The sequence below is a fragment of the Phoenix dactylifera genome, chromosome 13 (assembly GCF_009389715.1).
Source record: "Phoenix dactylifera cultivar Barhee BC4 chromosome 13, palm_55x_up_171113_PBpolish2nd_filt_p, whole genome shotgun sequence".
Classification (NCBI taxonomy): Eukaryota; Viridiplantae; Streptophyta; class Magnoliopsida; order Arecales; family Arecaceae; genus Phoenix; species Phoenix dactylifera.
The window spans coordinates 10,197,357-10,222,193 of NC_052404.1; the positions used below are offsets into that span (position 1 = coordinate 10,197,357).

General features: G+C 38.6%; 1 protein-coding gene and 1 long non-coding RNA gene across 4 annotated transcripts; one reads left to right on the plus strand and one right to left on the minus strand.

The window, feature by feature from the left end:
* Positions 1 to 3,008: 3,008 nt before the first annotated feature.
* LOC103706665 (isovaleryl-CoA dehydrogenase, mitochondrial) lies at positions 3,009 to 19,423 on the plus strand. Of its 3 annotated transcripts, XR_005514569.1 has the most exons (16): positions 3,124 to 3,231; positions 4,454 to 4,537; positions 4,610 to 4,667; positions 5,489 to 5,613; positions 5,705 to 5,749; positions 7,611 to 7,659; positions 7,784 to 7,893; positions 10,253 to 10,329; positions 10,626 to 10,676; positions 10,768 to 10,832; positions 11,984 to 12,138; positions 12,259 to 12,299; positions 12,393 to 12,447; positions 15,190 to 15,246; positions 18,342 to 18,648; positions 18,752 to 19,423. XR_005514569.1 is itself a non-coding variant. In XM_008790848.4 (15 exons), exons 1-15 carry the CDS (start codon positions 3,124 to 3,126, stop codon positions 18,486 to 18,488), a joined length of 1,227 nt encoding a protein of 408 aa, XP_008789070.2. In that variant the 5' UTR covers positions 3,010 to 3,123; the 3' UTR covers positions 18,489 to 18,683. The 3 variants fall into 3 exon arrangements, 1 of the variants encoding a protein (XP_008789070.2); XR_604006.4 differs by lacking the exon at positions 18,752 to 19,423 and having other exon boundaries at positions 3,009 to 3,231; positions 15,181 to 15,246; positions 18,342 to 18,683; XM_008790848.4 differs by lacking the exon at positions 18,752 to 19,423 and having other exon boundaries at positions 3,010 to 3,231; positions 18,342 to 18,683.
* A 4,260-nt stretch (positions 19,424 to 23,683) lies between these two features.
* LOC120112964 lies at positions 23,684 to 23,927 on the minus strand. Its single transcript, XR_005514615.1, has 2 exons — positions 23,838 to 23,927; positions 23,684 to 23,745 (listed from the first exon to the last, which is right to left on the minus strand). It is a non-coding gene; the product is annotated as an uncharacterized LOC120112964 (long non-coding RNA).
* Between the last annotated feature and the right edge of the window lie 910 nt (positions 23,928 to 24,837).

The following is a 24,837-nucleotide window of genomic DNA, read 5'->3' on the forward strand; positions in this document are numbered from 1 at the left end:
AAAAAGACCTACGAGGTGAAGCTTCACAGCTTGAGCACTCTTTCAGCTTAGCATCCATCCTGTACCAACCTGAATCCTCTCATCTCAGCTAGTTTTTTTTTCATTTTTCACTTTATGCGGAAGAGCGTTCCCTCTATCAAGTCGGGTTGCAGTGTAATCCCAAATAGTTACAATATAGCTCTGTTAAGATACGATTCGCAAAATATTTGAAATTCTACGGCTATAAATAGGCTATAAGCCTCTTAAAAAAAAGTATATGAGTCCTCTAACGACCCAAGCATCCCTAATACTGGCATTACTAAGCTCTTTATTCTTTTTATCTTCTTTCTCATCTCTCCTCCGAGAAACTATTTTCAGTTTAACCACCGGAGGGTTCGGCCGGAGCTAATATCGCGAGCTCTCTAACATTGTCTATTGCCACGTAGATCTATAGAAGCATTCCATGTTATCGATTTGAGATTGGCAGCAACAAATCTCATCAAATATGTTGAATTAATGATTGCCACGCCCCCGCCTCTGCGAGGCACGTGAGGCACCTAGTGCCCACGTGGGGGCCACATGAGGGGGGACCGCGGGGCTCCCCTGCCAGATATTGTCCGGTTCTGGGGCTTCACGCAAGCGTCCTTCACCCTTCCTCGGTTTTGTTTTCCACCCAAAACGCGTCTGCAGGATTAGAAGACACCCGCCTCATATGCCCAGGCTCTGGAACGAGTCTTTCCGATGTGAGACTATTGGGCCTCACACCCTTCCCACCATCGGACAAGAGCCGTCCTCGGCTCTGATACCAAATGTCACGCCCCCGCCTCTGCGAGGCACGTGAGGCACCTAGTGCCCACGTGGAGACCACATGAGGGGGGAACACGGGGCTCCCCTGCCAGATATTGTCCGGTTCTGGGGCTTCACACAAGCGTCCTTCACCCCTCCCCGGTTTTGTTTTCCACCCAAAACGCGTCTGCAGGATTAGGAGACACCCGCCTCATATGCCCAGGCTCTAGAACGAGTCTTTCCGATGTGGGACTATTGGGTCTCACACCCTTCCCACCATCGGACAAGAGCCGTCCTCGGCTCTGATACCAAATGTCACGCCCCCGCCTCTGCGGGGCACGTGCGACTATTGGGCCTCACACCGGTGTGAGGCCCAATAGTCCCACATCGGAAAGACTCGTTCCAGAGCCTGGGCATATGAGGCGGGTGTCTTCTAATCCTGCAGACGCGTTTTGGGTGGAAAACAAAACCGGGGAGGGGTAAAGGACGCTTGCGTGAAGCCCCAGAACCGGACAATATCTGGCAGGGGAGCCCCGCGGTCCCCCCTCATGTGGCCCCCACGTGGGCACTAGGTGCCTCACGTGCCTCGCAGAGGCGGGGGCGTGACATTTGGTATCAGAGCCGAGGACGGCTCTTGTCCGATGGTGGGAAGGGTGTGAGGCCCAATAGTCCCACATCGGAAAGACTCGTTCTAGAGCCTGGGCATATGAGGCGGGTGTCTCCTAATCCTGCAGACGCGTTTTGGGTGGAAAACAAAACCGGGGAGGGGTGAAGGACGCTTGCGTGAAGCCCCAGAACCGGACAATATCTGGCAGGGGAGCCCCGTGTTCCCCCCTCATGTGGTCCCCACGTGGGCACTAGGTGCCTCACGTGCCTCGCAGAGGTGGGGGCGTGACATTTGGTATCAGAGCCGAGGACGGCTCTTGTCCGATGGTAGGAAGGGTGTGAGGCCCAATAGTCCCACATCGGAAAGACTCGTTCTAGAGCCTGGGCATATGAGGCGGGTGTCTCCTAATCCTGCAGACGCGTTTTGGGTGGAAAATAAAACCGGGGAGGGGTGAAGGACGCTTGCGTGAAGCCCCAGAACCGGACAATATCTGGCAGGGGAGCCCCGCGGTCCCCCCTCATGTGGCCCCCACGTGGGCACTGGGTGCCGCACGTGCCCCGCAGAGGCGGGGGCGTGACAATGATAGTTAATTTTTGGGGGGATGGTAGTTTAGATTGGAACGTATTTGTCTTGCCACTGATAGTGAGTGTAACTCATACATAGATGGGTGATATGGGGCTCCAAATATATCATGCATGTTCTCGTCTTCGAGCATGGACAAATGCAATGCATGAGTTTTTATTTTCTAGCAAACCAACAGATTTACAGGTTGGGATTGATGCTTCGTTTTCAATATGCTCTTAAAAGATACAGGCTGAGGAAGCCAACTGGCCGATTCCTCCATGATATCTTGTCTGGAAGTGTAGATTGACCTTATCAACTCTCTTATCATCTCGATAAGAAAATATTCAACTTTTTTTTATATAACAAAAATCTCTACCCTGCTGGATGGGAAACGGCCAAGCATCACACCAATCCTTTTTTTATTTTTTTATTTACCGGTATCTCACTACATCCGAATGTGAGTACGCCGCCACGAGCAATCATAATGCAAAACATGAGAGAAACCCTGCGAAATGGGTCGGTGCCATCCCATAAAAAGACTCTGGAGTAATAAGCTATGAAGGAGGCACCCCAGTCCGCCATACTGTTTACCTTCCAAAATACGTGTATGATTCAGAATGAGTCGAGACTTTTCATAAGGTGGCATATCTTCCAGATTAGTGGGTGTAAATTTGGCCTGACATGCCCGCATCTGGCATACTGAGTGTAGGTCCGACTGTTTAATCACACCAATCATTGGTGCTCAGCGGATTCCGGACACCCGTTGCCGTGGGATCCTAATCCAACGGTTCAGCACGTCCGACTGATCAATTGGACTCGGAGCTTAGCGTCCACAGCTGCGTTTCTCAGTCCCGCACGTCACCCCAAGCCCTCGGAACTCAAAAATCGACTGAATTAATCGCGCGGTTACCTACGCGGACACGTCGATGCTTAATATCCACGCGCGACTCGAGATATAACCGTTGGATCCCTAACAGCGTAGAATGTACGGTGCCTGCATTAGCTGGCACCCGCGAGGTAAAGCTCCTAAAAATAAAGTTATAAATAACCTTGTCCTGTTGTCCGTTCCGACGTCACTTCGTTGTTATCCACTGAAGATTCGGCAACTCCTGTATGCTCCTTCAAAACAGCGACGAAATAATTCCCAAATCTCTCCGCTTCTCTTGGGTCCTCTACGTCGTTCAGATATGCAGAGGTTTTCCGCTGCGAGACGCGTCGTAGCTCTTCTCCAGAATCGGAGCCGGCAAAGGGCTTCGTTCTCCACCTCGCTCCTCTTCGATGATACCCAGAAACAGGTCGTCTTCTTTACTAGTTATTAGTTTTTTTTTTCTTTCATTCCATTCATCTAAATGATCTTGGAGGTTTATGGAAATCTAGGAGTAGGTTTTCGTTAATAGATTACGAATTAGGTAGTGCATTCTTGATTTAGTGGTATTCTTTATTTGTTATTGTTTTTTTTCCTTTTTAATGCCTCTTAATTCGAATCTTTTTTGGCTATTAAGGAAAGTAGGAGTAGGGTTTCATCAATGGATTAAGAGTTAGGTGGTTGGTTCTTGATCTGAGGGAGATTGGTGCAATTCTTGCTAATATTATTTTCGGGTGTTATATTGCCGGTTGCTCACTATTCAGCCCTCGAATTTAAAGTGTTCTCGCTTCTGGGATTATGGTTGCTATGGTCGCCGGCTTTTATTCTTGGCGAGGGAAGGAATTGAGGATTGAAGTGATTTTATATATTCTTGATAAATATATTGAGCAGGGAGTTGATAAATGTCGTCCTATTTGCAGACAGATTAACTGACTTGTATCCAGTGATTTGATCACATACTTTAACTACTCTAGTGCTGGAATACAGAAACTAGTATCTGGTGTTGATTTTAAGATTCAGGATGAAATATAGTGACACATCGTTGTCCAACTTTTAATATTCTTGTTGCAATTTTTCAAGAGCTGATATGGATAAAGATATCTTGTAATGCACTTTGTCTTTAAAAAGAAAGAAAGAGGCATCTCTCGCTGAAAAACATGAAAACGTGCTACTAATATTAGTTTCTGAAATATGTGTCATAGATTTTTGATAGGTGCTAGTTCAGAAACCCTATATTTGAATGTAATGTTATTTCAATCTGAAATTCAAGACCTGCAGCTTCAAGAATGATGCAGATTCTGTTAGGAAACCTAGAACAGTTATGTTTACTTATTAAACCTTAGCAAGCAACAATCTGACTTGGTATCAGTGATATATTTTTGTACATTATTTTGGCAACATGCAACAAAATTTCTTATATTTCTCACTGTAACTTCATAATATTTTTTTCACAGCTTTCTTTGTACATTGATAATCTGGCTCAATATAAGCACTAACCTGCTTTAATAAAATGGAAGTATCCATTTATGTGATTATTGCTATTGTAGATCCTTTCTATGCTCTAGCAAGGTCTATCAGCAAATGTGAAAAGTTTCTCCTGTTTATTTGTTGCATGACTGTCCTTTGACAACTTTTTGTTGTGATTTTCATAGTTTAAGGAGAGCGTCTATCAATTTGCACAAGAAACCATTGCCCCACATGCCGCAACCATTGATGCAACGAACTGCTTTCCGAAGGTCACAAGATTTATCAGCTATTTGATTCATTGAAAGCTTATATTATGGCATCTAACCTTTGTTATGTTCTAGGATGTTAACTTGTGGAAACTCATGGGAGATTTCAATCTCCATGGCATCACTGCACCAGGTAAAACCACAAGGATAACTAGGATCAAATAATTTCTTTTGTATGTGCATTCGATTTCATATTAAATTATGAGATTATAAGCCATTATTTTTCCTGTTTAAATAAACTTTATATAATTAGAAAGATGGGTATCTGCTAATAGCAAGTTTGTATTTCTCATAATCGCATGTTGAACAAACTAATATCTATAAAAAGGAAACACATTCTGTTTATTCAATGAAAAAAATGGGAATGCTGAAAAGTCTGACTAACAGGTTAAGGTAAAGAACAAAAATAAATGGTGATAAAGTTGACTCTTGTTGACTGTGCTATGTTTAACAAACTAGACTAATAGACTAGGTTTTGGCTAAAGCACAAGCAAATGGTTTTTGCATGAAGTCCTTTTACAGCTTGAAGTAGACTGGGGAGAGCCTATTGGGTGAAGCACTTGCATTAATGTAGCAGGCATTATGTTTGATCCCTTAAGGTTCAAGCCATCATATGGATGATGGCACACAGAATAATTGGTACTTTCTTGTCCTTTCTTTCTTTTTTTGTGTTAACATGAGTGCTGCCTTCTAAAGGATTAATAGATTTATATTTTTCCTTTCCAAGAATGTATAACCTCTTTTCTCTTCATACGTTATCTTATCCCTAAACATGACTGTTTATGCTTCTTAACTTTTAATAATATCTTCCTTGCCAGTTTCTCCGGTGATGATGATTCTTTGCAATACTGAGATGTTTCATGAGCATTGAGCACCTGCTGTTTCATTTTATATTTTGGAAATAAAAATCAGTCTATTTTTTCTGATGTGCCATAACTCATTATTTCATTGTAGAGGAATATGGAGGACTTGGTATTGGTTACTTATACCACTGTATAGCAATGGAGGAAATAAGTCGTGCTTCTGGATCTGTTGGCCTTTCTTATGGTGCTCATTCAAACCTTTGCATTAATCAATTGGTACATGGGCATGCTGTGACTATGAATTGTACTATTGTGTGCCAAATATCTAAAACAAATATGTAAAATGAATATCATAACCTTTTTGTAGGTGCGACATGGGAGCTCTGCACAAAAGCAGAAGTATTTGCCAAAGGTTTTTCTTTATCCCCTCTTGTAGTTAGTATTCTCCTTCATGGAAACCTAGGTTTTTTCTTAACATTTGGTCAAAACATTTTATTTAAATGGAGATCACTAAGAGTAGAACTAGATTTGTCATGTTATCATATTTGCTCTAATTGCAGCAAGTTTTGCAAACAAAGCTACTACTAGTTGCAGGCACTGCATCAACACAGTTTAGTTATTTGATAATGCTTTCTCTCTTTCTTGGAGTTTTGCCCTTTTTGCTGTCTTTCAAGTAGTTTGACTGTAGTTTATCTCATGATATGCCATACCGGCCTGAACTGGACGATACAGGGCGTACCGTACCATATCAATTTGGTATCGGTATCTGGTACAAGTGGCGTACCGATACTTGGCACGAAAAAAAATTTTGTACTGTACCAACCAAGGTACACAGAATCGACCGAACTGACGTACTAGTGAAGACTGGTACCGGTTGGAACCGATACCGAACCGGTTCCATTTTATTAAAAAAAAGGCGCAGATGCACGTGCGTCCATGTTCAGCCACAGAGTGGCATTAAAAGCGGGGCTCGCTGCCCCGCGCGAAAAGCCCGTGCGGGGAACCGCATGCGTGGTCAGCGGTTTGCACCGCGCGGACGTGCACAGGCGCGAGTCAAGGACGTGTTTCGCGCTGCCTCGCGCGCGGGCCTCTTTCCGTTTTTTTTCCCTTCTCTTGTTCTCCTTCCCAACCCTTCTCCTCCTCTCCTTTCTTCCCCTCTCTTCTCTTCTCTTCTCCTCTCTTTCTCCCTTTCTCCCGCGAGCAAAGAAGAGGCCGGAACCGCACCGGAGAATGGGCGATCCTCGTCAGCCCGAGGGAGGAGGTAAGCTTCTTCTTCTTCTCCTCTCTCTTCTTCTTTCTCTTCTTCTTCCTCTTTTTTCCTCTTCTTCCTCTTTTTCTTCCCCGGTGTCGGTACCGGTACTGGGAAGGAGCTGTTCAAAGGGGACGAAACCGAATTCTGTGGCTGTACCGTATCGGTGCTAGCCGGCACCTGTACGGTACAGGCTGAACCGGTCGGTTCCGACCGATTCAGCAGACCTTGCAACACTGTGCTAGTGTGATACCGGTATGAGGTCCGGTACCGAGACGGCAAATCTTAGTCTATCCTTTATATGCAATGATTATCATAAGCTTATTAGGCTACATGTATTGGTAGGTTTCCAGTTTGGTGCTTCATGCTGGTTGTTTTCCACTTAGTGCTTGAGAATTTTTCTTTCTGGCTCATTATTCCATTTATAAAATCAACTCATGAGCTGAGTTATGAGTTTATGATGGTATGACCTTTAAGAAGTGAAATGAGTTCTCAGAAAAGTTGAAGGTGAACATAAGCTTCTATAAATTCAACCTGAACTCCAATGTAAAAGATGCTAGCTTACTAGCTTAGAATTGGAAATAGAAATTTAATTTTTCATGCACAGTGTACAGCTGCTGTTTGCAATGGCATCATTGCACCCTCATCCTAATATATATTGTTTTGTATCATAAATTATTGGTACTAATGCATGTATGACTATAACATTTGATTTTACTTACTTTCATGAATCAACTTAAATATGAACATCATCAAGAATTTCTTCTAAGAGTTTTTTTGTTAGAATATATCAACATGTATTCTGTAGTTGCCTATTGTTGTATTCGTTGGTCTCATTCTATAGTGGTTCTTCTGCCGGTTTTTGCTTTACATGATACTGAAAAAAAAAAACAGTTGTTGATATCTTTTCATCAATTGTGTGATGGATAATATTCAGTTGCATTTAGCCTATTATAAGGCTCCTTTGAGGTCCTTTCTTTCCTATTCTCGCTGTGCTAATTATGTTTTCGGCTTTTATATGAAGCTAATCAGTGGGGAGCATGTAGGGGCATTGGCTATGAGTGAATCCAATGGTAAATAAAACTGAATTGGTGCTTCAATTTTTCATTTCTGCCTGGTCTTTGAGACTAGTGAAAATTTCACATGATGTCTTCTCATGTTCTGTACATTATTTATTGTGTCTGTCCAATGCTTCAGCTGGTTCCGATGTTGTCAGTATGAAATGCAAAGCTGATCGAGTTGATGGTGGTTATGTCATAAACGGGAATAAGATGTGGTGTACAAATGGGCCGGTTGCTCAAACTTTGGTATTCTCTTGTTAATTATATTTCTTTTCTACATTGTATCTATCTGCATCATCAATCTTCTCCTGTGAACTTTGTTTTTTTATTCTAAGTTATATGCTATTGCAGTTATTTTCGCATTATGTAAATAACTTTGGGGTGATAATGGTTAACCAACCTCATCAAAACAAAATGTTAGTCGAAATGGCAGTTTTTTTCCATGGGTAAAGATAAGTTCCTAACTTCCTATCCATAATTAACGTTTGACATATGAACTGCAGAAATGTTCTTGTACCTGAACAATAATGAACAACAATCCAGTTCAAACACATTGAGGAGCTTCTCCCTTGATATCCATCAAATGTTTAGAAGTAACATGGTATTTGCATTAGGGTTTTCCTTTTTGAGGGATTACCATTGAAAGAGGTGGAAGAAATAAATTATATTCCTGAAATTAAGTCTGCCTATTCCTTATAGACCATGAAATGCTCTTTCTACATTTGGTGGTCTCTATTCACCAAGGTGTTTTTCAATTTTTTCACCTATACAAAACAATTGTGAAAATTCATACTTTGACGCATGCATCTAAATTTTTAGGGTTACTCTGTAGCTAGCATTCTGCATTCTGCAAATGATATACATTATACAGTATTTTGGATTACTATAATATATAAATCCATCCCTTTCATTCATGTGCTGAAAGATTACCCGTCAGAATATTATCAGTTTGCGATGTTGAAGGATAAAGCATCATGATTTGATGATGGAAGGAGCTGTAGGGACCGGTAGAATAGTTACCATTTCCATGGCATGCAGGGCGGCATCCCCAAGGAGTTTTGAACTCTGGGGAGGAAGTAGGGCAAGAGTTATTATACAGGATACGGCTAAATACTCATATGCTTATAATGACAGTGATCGACTATTTAAGAATACAAGAGTATGGATATTTCCATTTTCTTGAGGACTTCCAGAGTTTGCAAGCAAAGAGGACAAGCATTGTTTTTAATGAACATGGTCAGGCTTTGCCAAACCTTTCTTAAAAAAAAAAGAAGGAAAAAAGATGACAGCCATTCTTTGTCTTCTTGAGAAATTTTTGCACCCCCTTAGAATGATCTGCATAGAGAATGCTTGACCCTTCTTAAATCTTCCTATATATAATGACTTCAAAATCCTTGAGAGGCCAACACTTGAAAAGCACCGTTGGTTGAGCGTGGAGTGGTCAAGTTCCAAGCGGAGTTGCTTTTCTTTGTTGATTAGCATTATTTATGAAGAACTTCATGAGTGTATGTTTGAAGCTGCAATTGACATCAAGTATTTACCCTACAATCCATGTGATGTATAGACTATAGAATGTAGATCTGGCAATCATCTAATTAATCTAAAAGTGGCAAGCACTATGTACTATGATATGCTACTTTTAAAAGGTGCGAATTTAGAACATTGCATATGCTATTATCCATATGTTATGTCAATTACAAACAGTCAGACCTGGATCTTTCTGGAAGAGGGGGTACATAACCTCCAGGATCTTGATTTGTACTAGCAGGGGCAATTAAGATTAAGGTTCTTTTCTTGGATGCAAGGTTTCACATTGTTATGTTGGGTTGAGTTATCCTCTTCATGCATCAATTTATATTGGGCCTATTGGTTCTATGAACTTTTATTTTCTCAATCAAAGATTTGTTTCATTGTATGGCCTCCTATTTACCATCATTTGGCATCTACCCTTCACATAAGATGTAAAACTAGTAACCCTATTGGATTTCACTGCTTTTGTGATTTTGAAATTAAACCATGTTATTTGGTATTCTGGAATCTGGACCCATGGGTATTCATATATAGGTTAGTGATGCTGAAATTGTGATTAAATTTTTGCTTTTGAGCCAGATAAGGTTGACCTTAAATAAATGGAGGAAAAGCTCAGAAATTAAATTCTGTGAAGAATTCTCATGAATGTTTCAGAAGTCTGAGGAATTCTATTACTTTGGACTAGAAGCAGGTACTGTGAGTATTCGCTTCTCATTTTCTCATAGGTGTTGAAGATTTGGCATTACAGTTAGTTGCATCTAGTGGGCAGCCCATGAATTTGCTGGTGAACTTACCGAAGGAGCTGGGTGAGAGAGCCGTCCCTAGTAATTCCCTAACTTAATGGATAACAATGTTTCGGGATATGATTCACGATTTCTGTGTGGGTCCTAGCAAGTCTTGGTTTTTCATGTTCTTTGCCTGCAAGAAAATATACCGTTTAATGGTCATTCTGAGGTAGAGCAAGGCACTGACAATCTATTATTTTTCTTTAAGTTCTTCTTTACTTGTCTGGATTCAATCCAGCATGATTCTCTGATCATCTTTAACTCATTACTGAAACGTGATTTTGCAACAGGTAGTGTATGCAAAAACAGATGTCCATGCTGGATCAAAAGGAATTACTGCATTTATAATTGAGAAAGGGATGCCGGGGTATTTATATTTTATTCACTTCTATTTTACTTATACATGTCAATCTAGGCTTTTGCAAAATTCTTCTCGATCTTTCCATGCAAACTTCAGAGCACAATATGTTACTTATTTATCAGATTTAATTGCTATCATGGGTAATAGAGAATCTTTTACCATATTTTGAATCATAGAATAATTTTGTACTTTTTGAAATTGAGAATCAAAATTCTAGTATAGTGTGCTATCATCTTCAAATTTTAAACATGCTGCAATTCTTTGAAGGTCTCTGTAGTTATGGCTGTTTTTGCTTCTTGCAGTTTCAGTATTGCGCAGAAATTGGACAAACTTGGCATGAGAGGAAGTGATACGTATGCTGTTCTTGTTTATCAGGATGTTCTATCAAAAGCTTAACCATTGGAAACAAGCTTTTTATAACTAACTGAAGGAATATTTTTTCAGATGTGAGCTTGTATTTGACAATTGCTTTATTCCTGAAGAAAATATACTTGGTCAAGTGGGAAAAGGTATATAAACATCCCTAAACTTTACTAAGGATACAAAGAATTTTTGCCGAGGGAAATTTATTTTTTGAGAAAGAGGAGAAAAGTTTATTTGTCTAGTCATATTTGCTTCTCTTTATGTAGGCTTTAACTTCAGAAATATGCTGCTAAAAGAGTAGCCACATTTTTCTCTGGAAGTTTATACATCATTCTTTTTCATTATGGCTAACACACTAGGAATTTGTGGTCTTCAACCAGGAAGTCAAACTTTTCTTACTTATCAACATGGCTTTCTTAGAAAACTATGAAGTTTAAACAGAAATTATATTTAACATATATATACATACATATATTACACACACACACACATATAGTTGGACTTCTTGGAAAAGGGGTTAACAATTCAAAATCAATGATAGACTATCTAAATTTAACATAAAAGAGGGCAGCCTAGTGCATGAGGTTCTGGCCATTGTAAAGTTTAGGGATGATCTAGGAGGATCATCGACTCGATGTGGATCACCATGACGCCTGAATGAGAACTTTTTTTCTTTTAAATTGGGTAACTTTTCGAGATCTATAACAAAGCTCTAGCTCCTAAAAGATGCGGCACAACTAGCCATTAGGCCCGAATTCCATCGTTTGAGCCTTAAAATGGGTTGGTTAAACCAAAAATTTTCTTTTTGGGAAAGACTTTAACTGAGCATATTGCACAATCTATGAAGAATTAGGTAAAGTGACAAAAGGCAAAGTCGATGCAGGAGTTGAGATCTACCCCCTTTGGAAATTAACTAGTGTCAATTGGTAAATGGGTTCAAGTATTTGTCGAACTGTATATTTTATAGGACATGTTTGTTTGAGATAGGAAATGTTTTAGAGTTTTTTTTCTTTTGCATTCTCTTCCTTGAGTTAATTATATATTTTTCTGATTTTTTGTAAATGAGAATCTCTTCTCATGTACCTCTTAGAAACTTGTCTTGTTGGAAATCTTCTTTGTCATTTGTTATAAAATTTCATCTTCTTTTCTTCTTTTTAGAAAGCGTGCATATTCTGTATGACATGAAAGAATAATATTTGGCTGTCTTAATATTTGATAAGGTTCATAAATCTCTTAACAATCTTAAAACTTGAAATGATACCGCACTGTGTTTATTTATTTACTTATTTGTTAACAGGAGTCTATGTCATGATGTCTGGGCTAGATTTGGAAAGGCTTGTTTTAGCTGCTGGTCCCCTTGGTCTTATGCAGGCATGCCTTGATGCAGCTATTCCTTATGTTCGCCAGCGGGAACAGTTTGGCCATCCGATTGGGGAATTTCAATTTATACAGGTTTGGATTTACAACTGAAATATGTACATAACATCTCTCACCCTTCCTAAATATGTACATAATAAAGATGCATTCTAAAAATTCTTGCTACTTACATCATGAATTGTCACCAAATTTCAGGGAAAGTTGGCTGACATGTATACATCTGTGCAGTCATCGAGGTTAGGAGAACTCATAAGACTGTACTTTGAATTTTGCCTACAATTTTATTGGACAACAGCTGATCTCCTTTTTACTTTTTTTTTTTTTTCAAGAGCATTTGTGTATTCTGTTGCTAGGGACTGTGATAATGGAAAAATTGACCGGAAGGTATTCCTCCCAACATTAGTCTTTGTTTATGTTGTGCACCATCCTGTTATATTGTTCCATATATTTTATATATTAAATGTTCATTCTAATTCTATATCCATTTGTTATGGAGGCGTGTTTCATATGCACATGTTTGCAGGTTTTTGTCATGACTGCATGAATTGCATTATTCTCCTATTCATGAGTGTGGCATATTAATTGTCAGTTTAATATTTAAAAAAACCATATCTTGAAATTGTCTACAGGTGGATATTTAAGAGAAGACTTAAAATTCGTTGGCTCATCTCTTATTATAATTATGCTTTTAGGTACGAATGTCGATCGTGCTATAGTCACGAAAGGATTCCACTTGAACATAGTTGTCAAGTCAAAAATATGGTACTGGATGACCATTTTCTGATTTGTCAAGTTTTTAGCCAATTAGGATTTTTGAGTCTATTGGGGATTTGCTTCTAAGGTGAGTTTTCATAAACCTTTTAATTACCAGGATCTAACATTGTTTCTGATTTGAAGACTGATTATTAAGATTGTGGATTTGACAGTGGTTAGCGAACCTTAGTGACTGGCAGTGAGTTAGAAGATTTCAATCTTAACATAAGCCAAACATCTCTTATACCAATGCTTACGCTTTTGTATTCCAACCATTCTCAATTATCATGCATGACATCCAATAGTGGGATCATATTATAAAATAGTCTTATATTGACCAAATATTGCATACTAAAGACCCTAAACTTGAGATCATATTTGAAGTGCCAGCTTACCAAGCTGGTGAAGTCTTTGGTAGGTGTACCAAGTGACTCAGAATTATATATGTGCCTATTGAATACTGCCTTCACTCAGTATCGGGGGGTTAGGGGTATTGAGGAAGGGCTATCATTGTTGTGTAGCCCATTGCCATCTATCAAAAAAAAAAGAAGAAAAAATTACTGTTCATCTTCATTTTTTTTGGGGGAATTACTTATTTGCGCTTAACCAGAGTTGTTTAGACTAATGGTTATCTTTAGGATCAATTAGGTGTCTGAAGGAGTTAGGTGCTAGCAAACTGAAGAGCTGAGAATACCAAGTGATATATGTTACTAGATTGAGAAATGACACATGGCACCCAAAGGCACTGGTTCGTGATTGAACTTCACCAAACCACCCTTGTCATGCTGCCCAATAACACTCAAAATGGCTAAGTGCACCTTTTTTTAATCAATAGGTACCAACTGTGCCCCATGCTGGTACAGCATGCGCTAGCTGATGACTGTTAAGGGTATAGGTGCCATTATTTAAATCCTAGGTGCCATTATTTAAATCCTGGGCAGTATTGATATATTTACTACAGAAAACTGCATGTCTATAGTTTGGAAATCCAAGTTGTGTAGCTCAGATCCTTCTTTTTTGGGTATTTAAGAGGCAAATTTTGGGCATGTTAAAATTACTGAAGCAGTCTGTCTTCAAAGAGTTGTTAGGCTTGTAGTGCTTGTACATTGAAGTGGGCTTATCCTAGCAATTTTGTTAGTTTGTTCTAGATATCTTTGATTCTTTTGCATGTTCCTATGGCCAAGATTTCTAATAATCTGGTCGCTGTAAAATCTACGGTTATGCACTATGAAGGAATGAAGTTTGATCAATGAATGACTTGTTCTCCTTGCAAGCATGGGTGGTACATCTTCAAATCTGTCAGTGGTGCTACTCCATTATCCTTGATTAGTCCAATCTTAGTCATGTTGGTGTTGAAATTTCATCTTTAGGCTCGGTCAGGAATATGGTGATTGGTGAGACTCTCTCTCTCTTAAGGAATAAGGAGGTAAATTTTCCTAGTCATCCCTATAGTGCAGGATACCTGTGACCATGACAATGAGTGCAATTTTCTAAAGGTTCTTTAATAAAAACAAAGGGCTTAAGATGGATTGGATACAGACTATTGGTGTATCTGTATCTGTATCTGTTTTCTATTCAGCAGATATGAATACAAATATGGATATTAAATGTATACTAGAACTCGTATCTGTAATTGTTTTAAGGGGAAATGGACATGAGTTGGATGATAATTATATTGACAATTATAATGAACGGATTCTTTGGATACAAATCAAATTCATTGCACTATGGCCTGGAAGTTTTGCATTTTGTGGTAGCCCCGATAACTCCAAAGTCATTTATGGTGGAGATAAAAAAACATGGAACTGGCAAAATACGTTACAAGCTCATGTTTTCTATGAACTGCAGATGAACGCTAAAAAAATTACATTTTTTTTTTGCTAGTCTGTATTAGATTTATTTATATTTGGTTACTCAATTGTAATTCTTGCCTGTTTAAGTGCATCATCAGTTAAAGCTGATGAATGCTTCGGTTTCATGCATATCCCAGCGACACCAATTGAAGATTTTATTGACAATTAAACGTCTCTAAGCTGGGTTTGTTTGAAAAATATTTAAGGTTCATCTTGTACAATAGCTCCGCCATTCTAAAATTGGATTAAAAATCACTACCTGAATTTTCTTCATGGATCTTTGTTATTCATTGAAAATTATTTGAGCTGGATGGAAACATAATATGGTAAGCTCCTGCTTGTATGATGAGTTGTGCATCCCAAAGTATGACCTCAATGATCATTATGTTATTTTGTCCCTTGTAATAATTCATCTTTATGGTGAATTATGCCACTGGGATCAGATGTTCTTTTTTTTATTATTTATTTTGTAACTACGCTTTTGATGCATCTTGACCTGTATGAATGCTAGTTGTTATAGGATTGTGCGGGAGTAATTCTTCTAGCTGCTGAGAAGGCCACCCAAGTTGCTCTTCAGGTAAAATCTCACTCTTAATTTCACTTTCCTGTATTGTAGTTATTGTGGAACATGTATCCCACCCAACTTAGAGGTCCTTAGAAAATGCGTGAAATGAGTTCAACTCTGTTTTTCAAGATTGGAAAGATGCTGGAATGTGAATGAAAATGCAAGTAAAACTAGCATTGAAACTTTGTTGATGCTTAGAAAATGACTAAGAAACAGTGGGGAAACCATCGCTGACCAGTTTTTAAGCAGCTTTCACTCTTTCCTGTATTTTTCCCATTTGAACTTGTTATTTTCTGTTTCTTGCTTCTGGGAATTTTCTAGTTTTTATGCAGCTTTCCCATATCTTTCCTGCATGTTTGCCCGTGTTTCTCCTTATTTTCTCTTTCTTGCTTCTGGAAATTTTTCTGGCCAGTCCCCTACTTCTTGCTTGCTGCTTACCACATCTTTATATTTCTTGGTTTTAACCTGATTCAAATAAGTTTCTTGCGTTCAGTGATCTTAGTAGATAAGATTTCTGTTTAAAGTAAATGAAACTAGTGTTGCTGTCTCCTGCTGAAGATTTAGGGATCAATCTTTCTAAAGGTGAAATGTGAAATTCTTGTCTGATAACAAAGCTGGTACAAAAATACAAAAGTAGTGCTGGACTAACTGATGTAGCCTATAGGGTAGATTGCAGAAATTGGGTCCCAAAAAACCCAGTTCGGAAAGGTGGGTCAGCCACCCAGAGAGCAGGATACCTGCAGATTTGAATTTAAAACCTGGAACAGGATTAATTTTTCTAGATATTGGGTGGTGGGAATATTCTTTCATATGGTTGGCAAGGTGAATAAGCTTAGGGCTAAGGTGTAGGATTAAGTTAAATGAACTGATGATCTTAGGCTGATATCTGTAGCAAACAGCAAGACCTCTGAACTGATCTGATTAATTTGGGTTCAGATCTGTACACTTTTTTTTTTTTTTTATTTTAGGGTTGGAGGGTGTGGGAAGGTGGGGGGAGAGCGCTGTAGTTTTTTCTTCATCCATCAATCTCCTCTATTGTAAATACTATGGCTTGTCTCCTTCTCCTTAGTTGCACCAAATCAGATAGCATTCAAATAAAACTACAATAGGTATTCCTCTCTGTCGGGCCTAAACCTGGAATATGTATATATATAGAAAGATGACTTCTCTGATTTTTCTCCGAAAATCATTGCCATTTTGCTCTTGTTGGGCTGTTAGCCAGAATCAAAAGGCAATGATCTCGTATTTTCAATGTAGGGCCCATAATAGGTTGAAGCCAAGACCTTCTTGCCTTCCCCAACAGCTAGCTTCAATCACCATGACACAAAAATCCACTTCGGATATTCGCTTCATCACCCATGACTTAAAAATCCACTTCGGATATTCTAATGTTTCAGGGCCATCACCTCTGCACTGCAAGACTGATATTCAATACTGTTACAGAACGAAAATATGTAAGGCTAGATATGTTCTTTGTTGACTTCCCTTAAATGTTCTGGATCATGCATTTGTTAGAGAAACATAATCCATTGTGTGTGTGTGTGTGTGTGTGTTTGTGCAGTGTGCCCAACAACTAGAAGTCACACATGGACATACATGCCATATTTTAAAATTTAGAATTTCATTCTTGTTCTTTTTATTTTTCTTTATACTAAATAATTTTAAGTTTCTATATTTGATTTTTTTGAAGTAATGGTTTGCAGCTCCTTTATCAGATCTTGAAGTGACTTTTCTTTTTGATTGGCTTTTCAAGTAGTGCACTCATTTCCTTGTATGTGTGGATGCACTTTTTTTTATCGCTTTCAATATCATATCAAAAACTGTCGATCTCAAATTACAGTTTTCTACCCCTGCTAATGCTTCAGAAATTTCTTAGTTGCTTTCCCGTTAAATTCTACATCTTTTGCTTAATTCTCTCCATATTATTTACTGCATTTTGCATGAGCTCCCAAGGATAATGTCACAATCCATGCTGTTTGTTCTTGCCTTCTTTAGAAAACTATCCACTTTTGACGAAACTTTATGTTCCTTTAATGCAATCACAATCAAGGTATGCTGAATCAATATTGGGGCTTGTATTGGCCAGCAACCTGTTTGGATGGTATTGATCTGTATCATACCGCTCCAGGGCATGTCGAAATAGGGAGAGTTGAAGAGGGAGGGGAAGAGGGAGAAGGAGAGAGAGGAAGAGAGACGGAGGGAGAAGGGCAGGGAGAGAAAGGGAGAGGGATGAAGTAGTTGAGAGAGGTTCAAGCCTTCACGGGGGAGCTTCGAGAGCTTTGGATCCGGCAATGTGGACCGAGAGAGGGGGGAGGTAGAAGGAGATTGGTTTGAGCCATTATGGGGGAGGTTCGAAAGCTCCAGATCCAACTATGGGGATTGAGAGATAGAGAGAGAGACTTACCTGGTTGGAGACCTCATCAACATCGTCGTTGTGCGGCGTTGTCATTGATTCGACGGGGATGAAGGGCTCGATGGATTAGGGCTTCAAAACTGACCGAGGGAGAGAAGCTCGAATAGGGGAGGGGAAGCCTTTATATCCCAAATTGATAGGCTGAATTGAGTTGGTAACCCACTGGTCCGGTTCAGCACGTCCCAAGCTGGTTGGTTTGGCCATGGTTTGGCTAACCTCGATCACAATGCTAATTTCCTTTTCAAAAAAAATATTGGCTATATCAGAAGCCACCATCCTTAAGATTCATACCTTGCAGTCCAGCACGCACTTTAAGGCATCATGTTCCTTCCTGACATTCATGGTTCATGCCTCCAACTAATGCTCCCTGCATTGCCCAAAATTGCATTTTTGCTTTTCATCTAGTCCTGGTGTTGCATTTGCAGTAACAACATCAGTACTCTCTAGATCTAGTGTTTCCATTATGTCTAATTCATAATCGTAAGTGTCAACCCTTTGGTGAAAGAAGGCACATAAAGCGGACTACAAATAGTTAGGAAAAGGCTAAATAGTAATGGTTATGGTTATTGTTAACCCCCCTTTTTTCTAAAACTGACAATCTCCTCGGCTTTACTCTAGTGCAACTTATCCAAGTGACTGATTGTTTCTGCTGCATTGCAAGACTTTGAATCACCCTACATGTTTGACACTGCAGGCAATTCAATGTCTTGGTGGCAATGGGTACGTGAATGAGTACCCAACAGGTCGTCTTCTGAGAGATGCAAAACTATTTGAGATTGGTGCTGGGACTAGCGAAATCAGACGAATGATCATTGGTCGTGAACTTTTCAAACAAGGCTAACAAGAAGATGATTTCCATATGATTATTATGAACGTACTCTGTAGAATCACTGCTTGGAGCAGCAGGTGACAAGGGAGATGCAATGCAGGGTATTGTTGATCAAAATCAGTTGATCTGTCCACCAGCCTGACTTGTATCAACACATTATCTCTTCTACATAGTAATAAAGAAGTTTGATTTGACATTTACTTTCTAGAAATGCTATTGGTGAGTTATTGTACAAGATGTACAATTGCAAAGAACTAACTTGGCTTGGGCTGCAGATTGGGCGGCCACCCACGTGGCTAACCACGCCGGCAGTATTGTGTGGATAAGGGATGAGGAGCTGCCTCGGGAGCTCTATGATATTTTGGTTTTTGACTTTATTGAGTATATTTGTACATGTGTTGTATGAATTACCTGTCGTAGTGGGAAAAAAAAAAAAATAACTTGACTTGCAACAATTTGGCATGGGACCTGAGTGGCAGTGGCCGGTGCTGGTGGAACAATAATCTCCTGCTGGAGCCCAGTAATTTTTGGTGAGAGATTGGCTGTGGTGCTTCCCACCTTAGGCTGGGATGGATGTTCATTGTCCGGGATGTCTGTTGAATTGCAGGCTGAAACTCTTATGCTTTGTTCGATTGGTTGCTGGGCGACTAATCCAAATTCAGTGTATATGGTATTACAGAAAGTATCGTGCCTGTCGTTAGCAGAAGACAACAACAGGCATCCAAACAGAGGATTTCAGATTGGACCAAAAAGCTGTTAGTGGATAAATTATGGGAATGATGCCCTTGGCTCTCTCACAAATTTGATAATTGGAGCTGAAGCATTCTTCACTCGGAGCATCTCTAAATGTATTTTACTGATCAAATAAAAGCTAGCAACTGGTTTCATGGAGTAGCCTCGGACATGGAGTAGCCTTGGATATTCTCAATTCAACTAAATGTGTTTTTGAAATAAAAGTTTTGACCCTCATGAAATGGTTAACTATACATTTGTCTTTGTCACACCCCTAACCTGAGATTGCAAGTTGAGAGTCGCGACCATATACTTATAGAAAACTCTCCTATAAGCATGTAAGGCATCTCATCACGTATCATAAACAAGCAGCAGAATAAATTTAAATAACTAGTGTTCAAATCTCAATTTAAATAACTAGAATTAAATTTTAATATCTCACATAACCAACAAAATGTATCAAACTCTAGTTAAATTTTGATCTAAATAAAATGTCAAATTCAACTTAGTTACTTTTTCGATTATAACTCTGTAACATCTTAGTTCTCAGAATTTGTAAAAACAGTAAGATATGGAATATAGAGATAGACAACTCAATAAGCAATGAACACTTTAATTAGATAAATTAGGTAATAAATTAAATAATTATTTTTAAAAATGAATATATGAAACTTATCAATTTAAAACCAAATTTAGATAAGCAGCATTATCGAGATATTACGCATGCCAAACTTAATTTTTCTCAAAATCTAAATGCCGTTCATAAATCAATTTTTTTTCAAATCTTCAAATTTACTCGATAGTTAAGAACTATGACCACATCAAAGTACCATCGCATAACCCCTAGTAGCAGGATATCAAAGTGCCATCGTACAACCCCCATTAGTAGGATATTGGAATGCGAATATACAACCTCCACAGCTAGGGTATTGAAATACCAACGTACAACTCTCACTGGTAGGATATCAAAGTGCCAACGTACAACCCCTACTAGCAGGATATCGAAGTATAGTTTGGCTATGAGTCCAAATCTGTTTCAAATCAAAACTTTTTTTCTCAAAAGCATGTTCAATGCTCCAAATCGTAAGATATATAAAATCATACGACATTAAAATCAATCGAGTATGATCCATATCAAAACCAATATGTTCGATCAAACATCATACAATATTCTAAAAAAAGACATATAATAATATATTATGCATCAAGTTCATAAATCAAGAATAATTCAATTCAAATAATATTTATAATTTATCAATAAATTTTAAAAAAGAGTTATATTATTTATCTTATGAGCGAAATCAAACTACGGGTCCAAATAATTTTGACAATTCCTCGTAAAATCTAAGACTTTAACGAACGCTCATTGAAATCTCTAGTGAGCACTATGAGCCAATACCATTGAAAGTTGGAAGTCAAAAAAGGAAAAAGGAACTAACGATGGTAGCGATCGGCAAAATAATGAGGCAAAAGGGAGTATGAATTTTTAAATAGCTGATGGAGGCTAGGTTTCGTAGCTCCTATAGAAAATCATAATTGAGTAAGAATTCGCCTCCTACTTCGAGTCAAACAGTACTCTATCTCTCTTTTTTTTCAATCTCCTACTCCAAATCGAGCAAAGCTCCATTTTTTTTTTCGTCTCCTAATTCAACTCCCATATCTAGGTCAGTCAAGTAAACTGAGCCCAATCCCTTATTAGCTAAACTGAATATTATAACATGAATGATGGACGGAAAGGGCCAAATCATCTCTTATAGGTTACCAGCCTATATCTATGATTACCACTTTTGATTTCCTAATGTATTGGTAATCTCATTCAATACTTTACAGTGAATTGCATGGCCTGTAACTTTTACCTATGATGCATCTCCCGATGACAGAATTCTATACATCAAATCATTAAGCCATATACCTGCATGGTGCTTGTTACAGAAAAATGGATTACATTTAAAAAAAAAAAATGTTACCCCGTTGTTTTGCATGAAAAAAATGCTGAGAATTTGAAAAGAATGAGCATTATGAAATTACAATATCAAATTCGGATGATCTATATTCCAACAAACCAGTTTCTTGCTGGGCACCCAGGTTTAATATGAACACCATCGGATGGCGTGCCATTGAAAGCGCTCTCCACGTATCGCATTTCACAAGGTCCACTATCCTTTTCAAATAATAAAAATAAGACTGAATGGTTATGGTTATAATAAAAATTATTATAACTACAGGTAATTTATCCGCAGATGCTAATATAAGTTGCTTGCCCATGTCATAAGCTAATTTCGAAAAATAACTGCCTCTTAATTAAGCCTGCGCCACGTCATAAAACTACATTTGCTTGGGTAAGGTGAGGCTCTTCCTAGGTCTTCCTACTCCAATTTTAAATGCCAATGCATCATTCTACAAACTTATATTACTTGTCGATGTATTTTACATTGAAAATTATGAAAAAATTACGTTTATTTCATCAATAAACACTAGACATGAGTATGAAAATGTAACAATTCAAGATCTCACCCAAAATGGCTAGCCGGAAGGTATTATTTGGGTTCCTTGACCCTGTATAAGTACCCAAGATTTACTCAGCGAATAACCGATGTAGGAATAAACACACGCCCGTACGGATCCTCACATACTCCCTCCGTTCAAGCCCTGACGTCCTCGTCAGGCTAAGGGTTCAAATCTAATCACAAACACCACGATTGGCCCGGGGTCAGCCCCAATGGATCCGTGCTGCAGTGTCCCCTAGTCCACATAGGTTATGAGCCGGGTTCACTCTGATACCATTTGTAACAACCCAAGACCTCATCCAAAATAGCTAGCCGGAAGGTATTATTTTGGTTCCTTGATTCTGTATAAGTACCTAAAATCTACCCTGCGAATAACCGATGTGGGACTAAACACACGTTCGCATGGGTCCTCACAGAAAACATAAAACCACCTATGCTTGCAACATGAAGCCTGACTCATGAAAGTTCGAATCCTCTTTATTCATGTCATGAAATGGATGGTCCAAATTCAGTTATCCACCACCATCCATCCATCAATTAGTGACAGAAGCTTGAACAGAGATACCATATATGGCCTACCTTCATTAATCCGTGATTGAACCCGACAATTTGGATTGAATCTGAAGTGAATGAATTGGGCAGTGGTCAACACTAGACCTTCATTTTCATAGTTGCAGCCACCCTACTGAGCCTTAATTATATCGCTGCTACATTATTATGGTATCCTTCCATCCGATTCTTAAAGCTAGCCAGACTAGGTGGAGGGTCGATCCTAGATCCTTGTAGTCTGATTGGCCCATGATGGGTTTATAATGGCCACAAGATGAATGTGGAGTCAAATTTTCAATAGGAGATCTACAAAAGAAAGAAAATAGATATAAATGGGATTGGATCACATTTAGATATAGATATAAATAGATATGATGGTGATTCAATAATTTTGCTATTTGTCAATCTAACTCTATAAATGGGATTGGATGCATAATTATATTTTACTGGCTCTGGAGCTCTACAAGGGCGGCTTCTTATTATATAGTAAAATAAAAGTTTGTTATGTTAATGAAATCAATAGTGGTCAATTTCCTGTATTAATATCAGTGCAACCAACTATTAATAGCGTTAGTTAGCATACTTAAAATCTATTATAGTTATACTTATATATACATCTTGTATATACTATTGTATACACGCAATTCATATATAATTCAATATACGGAGATTTCATCTTCTTCTTCCTCTTCTGTAATTTTTTTTTCTTAATTCGGTATCAAAGCCCACTTGTCCTTCTTGCCTGCCAAAATTTTTTTGCTTCCACTAATTAATCCACATGTCATCCCTCGTACTCTACATGTGAGAGAAGGTGTTGAAAAATAATAGTCCCACATCGGATAGGTTAAGAATTTTTGTGGTGCTTATATACTCTTAAGCCCATTTATTGAAATGCTCAGATTTTTAGATAGGTTCTTATCCATATAGAGTAATAATAAAGTGATATCCTTAGTAGTTTTACGGATGAAAAGAGTGGAATAATAAAAACCATGAGCGAAACTAAATCGAGAGACCATAGCATTGAATTTTGCAGACCAGGCATATGGAGCTTACTTAAGACCATATGAAGTATGACGAAGCCAGTATACCTTATTTGGTGGATGAGGTAACTTGACGGTGGCTGTATATATACTTCTTCTGAAAGATCACCATTAAGGAGGGTATTTTTGACATCCACTTCTTCTGAAAGATCACTATTAAGAAAGACATTTTTGACATTCATATGAAAAGGTGGCTATTTTCTAGAGCCACAGTAATAAGACCAAGTATGCATCCAATCCCATTTATAGAGTTAGATTGACAAATAGCAAAATTATTGAATCACCATCATATCTATTTATATCTATTTATATCACAAACAACTCTCGAGTTTGTTTAGCGAACTTCGCATCTTGGACTACTGGGTTGTTAGTGCGCACAGGCGGCGAGCCACAGAAGAAGCCTGCTTGGTTGTTCATGTCTGAATCACCATCAGGATCATCCTGAGAAGGACCAAACTTTAAAAAAGTTGGATACGAAAACTAATAAATTAAGACTAAAATATCTGTTACATGATTTTGAAGTAGACGGGTACCTTGTTCAAGATAATATCAAGGATCTCCGGACCACAATCCCCTCTATGGATAGGCAAAATGCTGGAAAAAAATAAAACAGAATCAGGGAGATGCAACCTTGGCGCCGGCATTGTAAGAATATAACGTTGAAAAGATGAGGGCATTGCGTCATGCATGCTTTACGGGCTTTATCTCTAGCTGGTTAGTTCAAAGTCATTAACTAATATATGTTCACTGGATGCTGACTCATCTTATTGAAATCACTTTGGAGAAACATGAAAAAGAAAAAAAAGTTCCATCTGCAATGTCAAATATACTAAGAATGACAAATAAGGTCAAAATTCAACCAGCCTTCTACTTTAATTCAAAACTATAACATGAACCAAACTGGCACAAAATTTATCAACAATTATACGCTTTTTTCAGAAGCATTTTCACTGCACGCTGGGAGTGAGCATCAGAAGCATATTCATTGAATAAAATGTAAAATCCATCAGAAGCATTTTCACTGCACCTGAGTTGGGAGGTCCCAAGAGATCATGTATCAAACCCCTGGTGGAGAACTGATATTATTTGACTACCAAATCCATCAGAAATTGGCATCTTGCATGGAACTTGATTCTGCTCGTCCGATGGTAAGGTATAGATATCCTATAAATGAACTGTAGTGGAAGTATTGTTGTTCCAACACATAACATCATGTTGAAGATTCCTTGGAATAAATAGGCAGTGAGGAAATTAAATGGACCATATCTGAAGGAGTGGTGGTAGTAGCTGTCTTTTTGAGTCAGTTACAACTTACAAGGTTGTAAGTAGTAATTTCTCAAGGCACTCTTCCAAGAGGAACTTCACCTATCAAGCCCCAATACAGTCTTAGCTGCGCTGTCTTTTTGCCCAATAAGAACAAGTGCCCAAGAAGAATACATGAAGACAGTTCTGAAATAAAATGTTAATCACTCGATTGCAGTCATGTGAGAATTACCAAACAGCAAAATCTTCCCAGCATTAGCCTTGCATCCA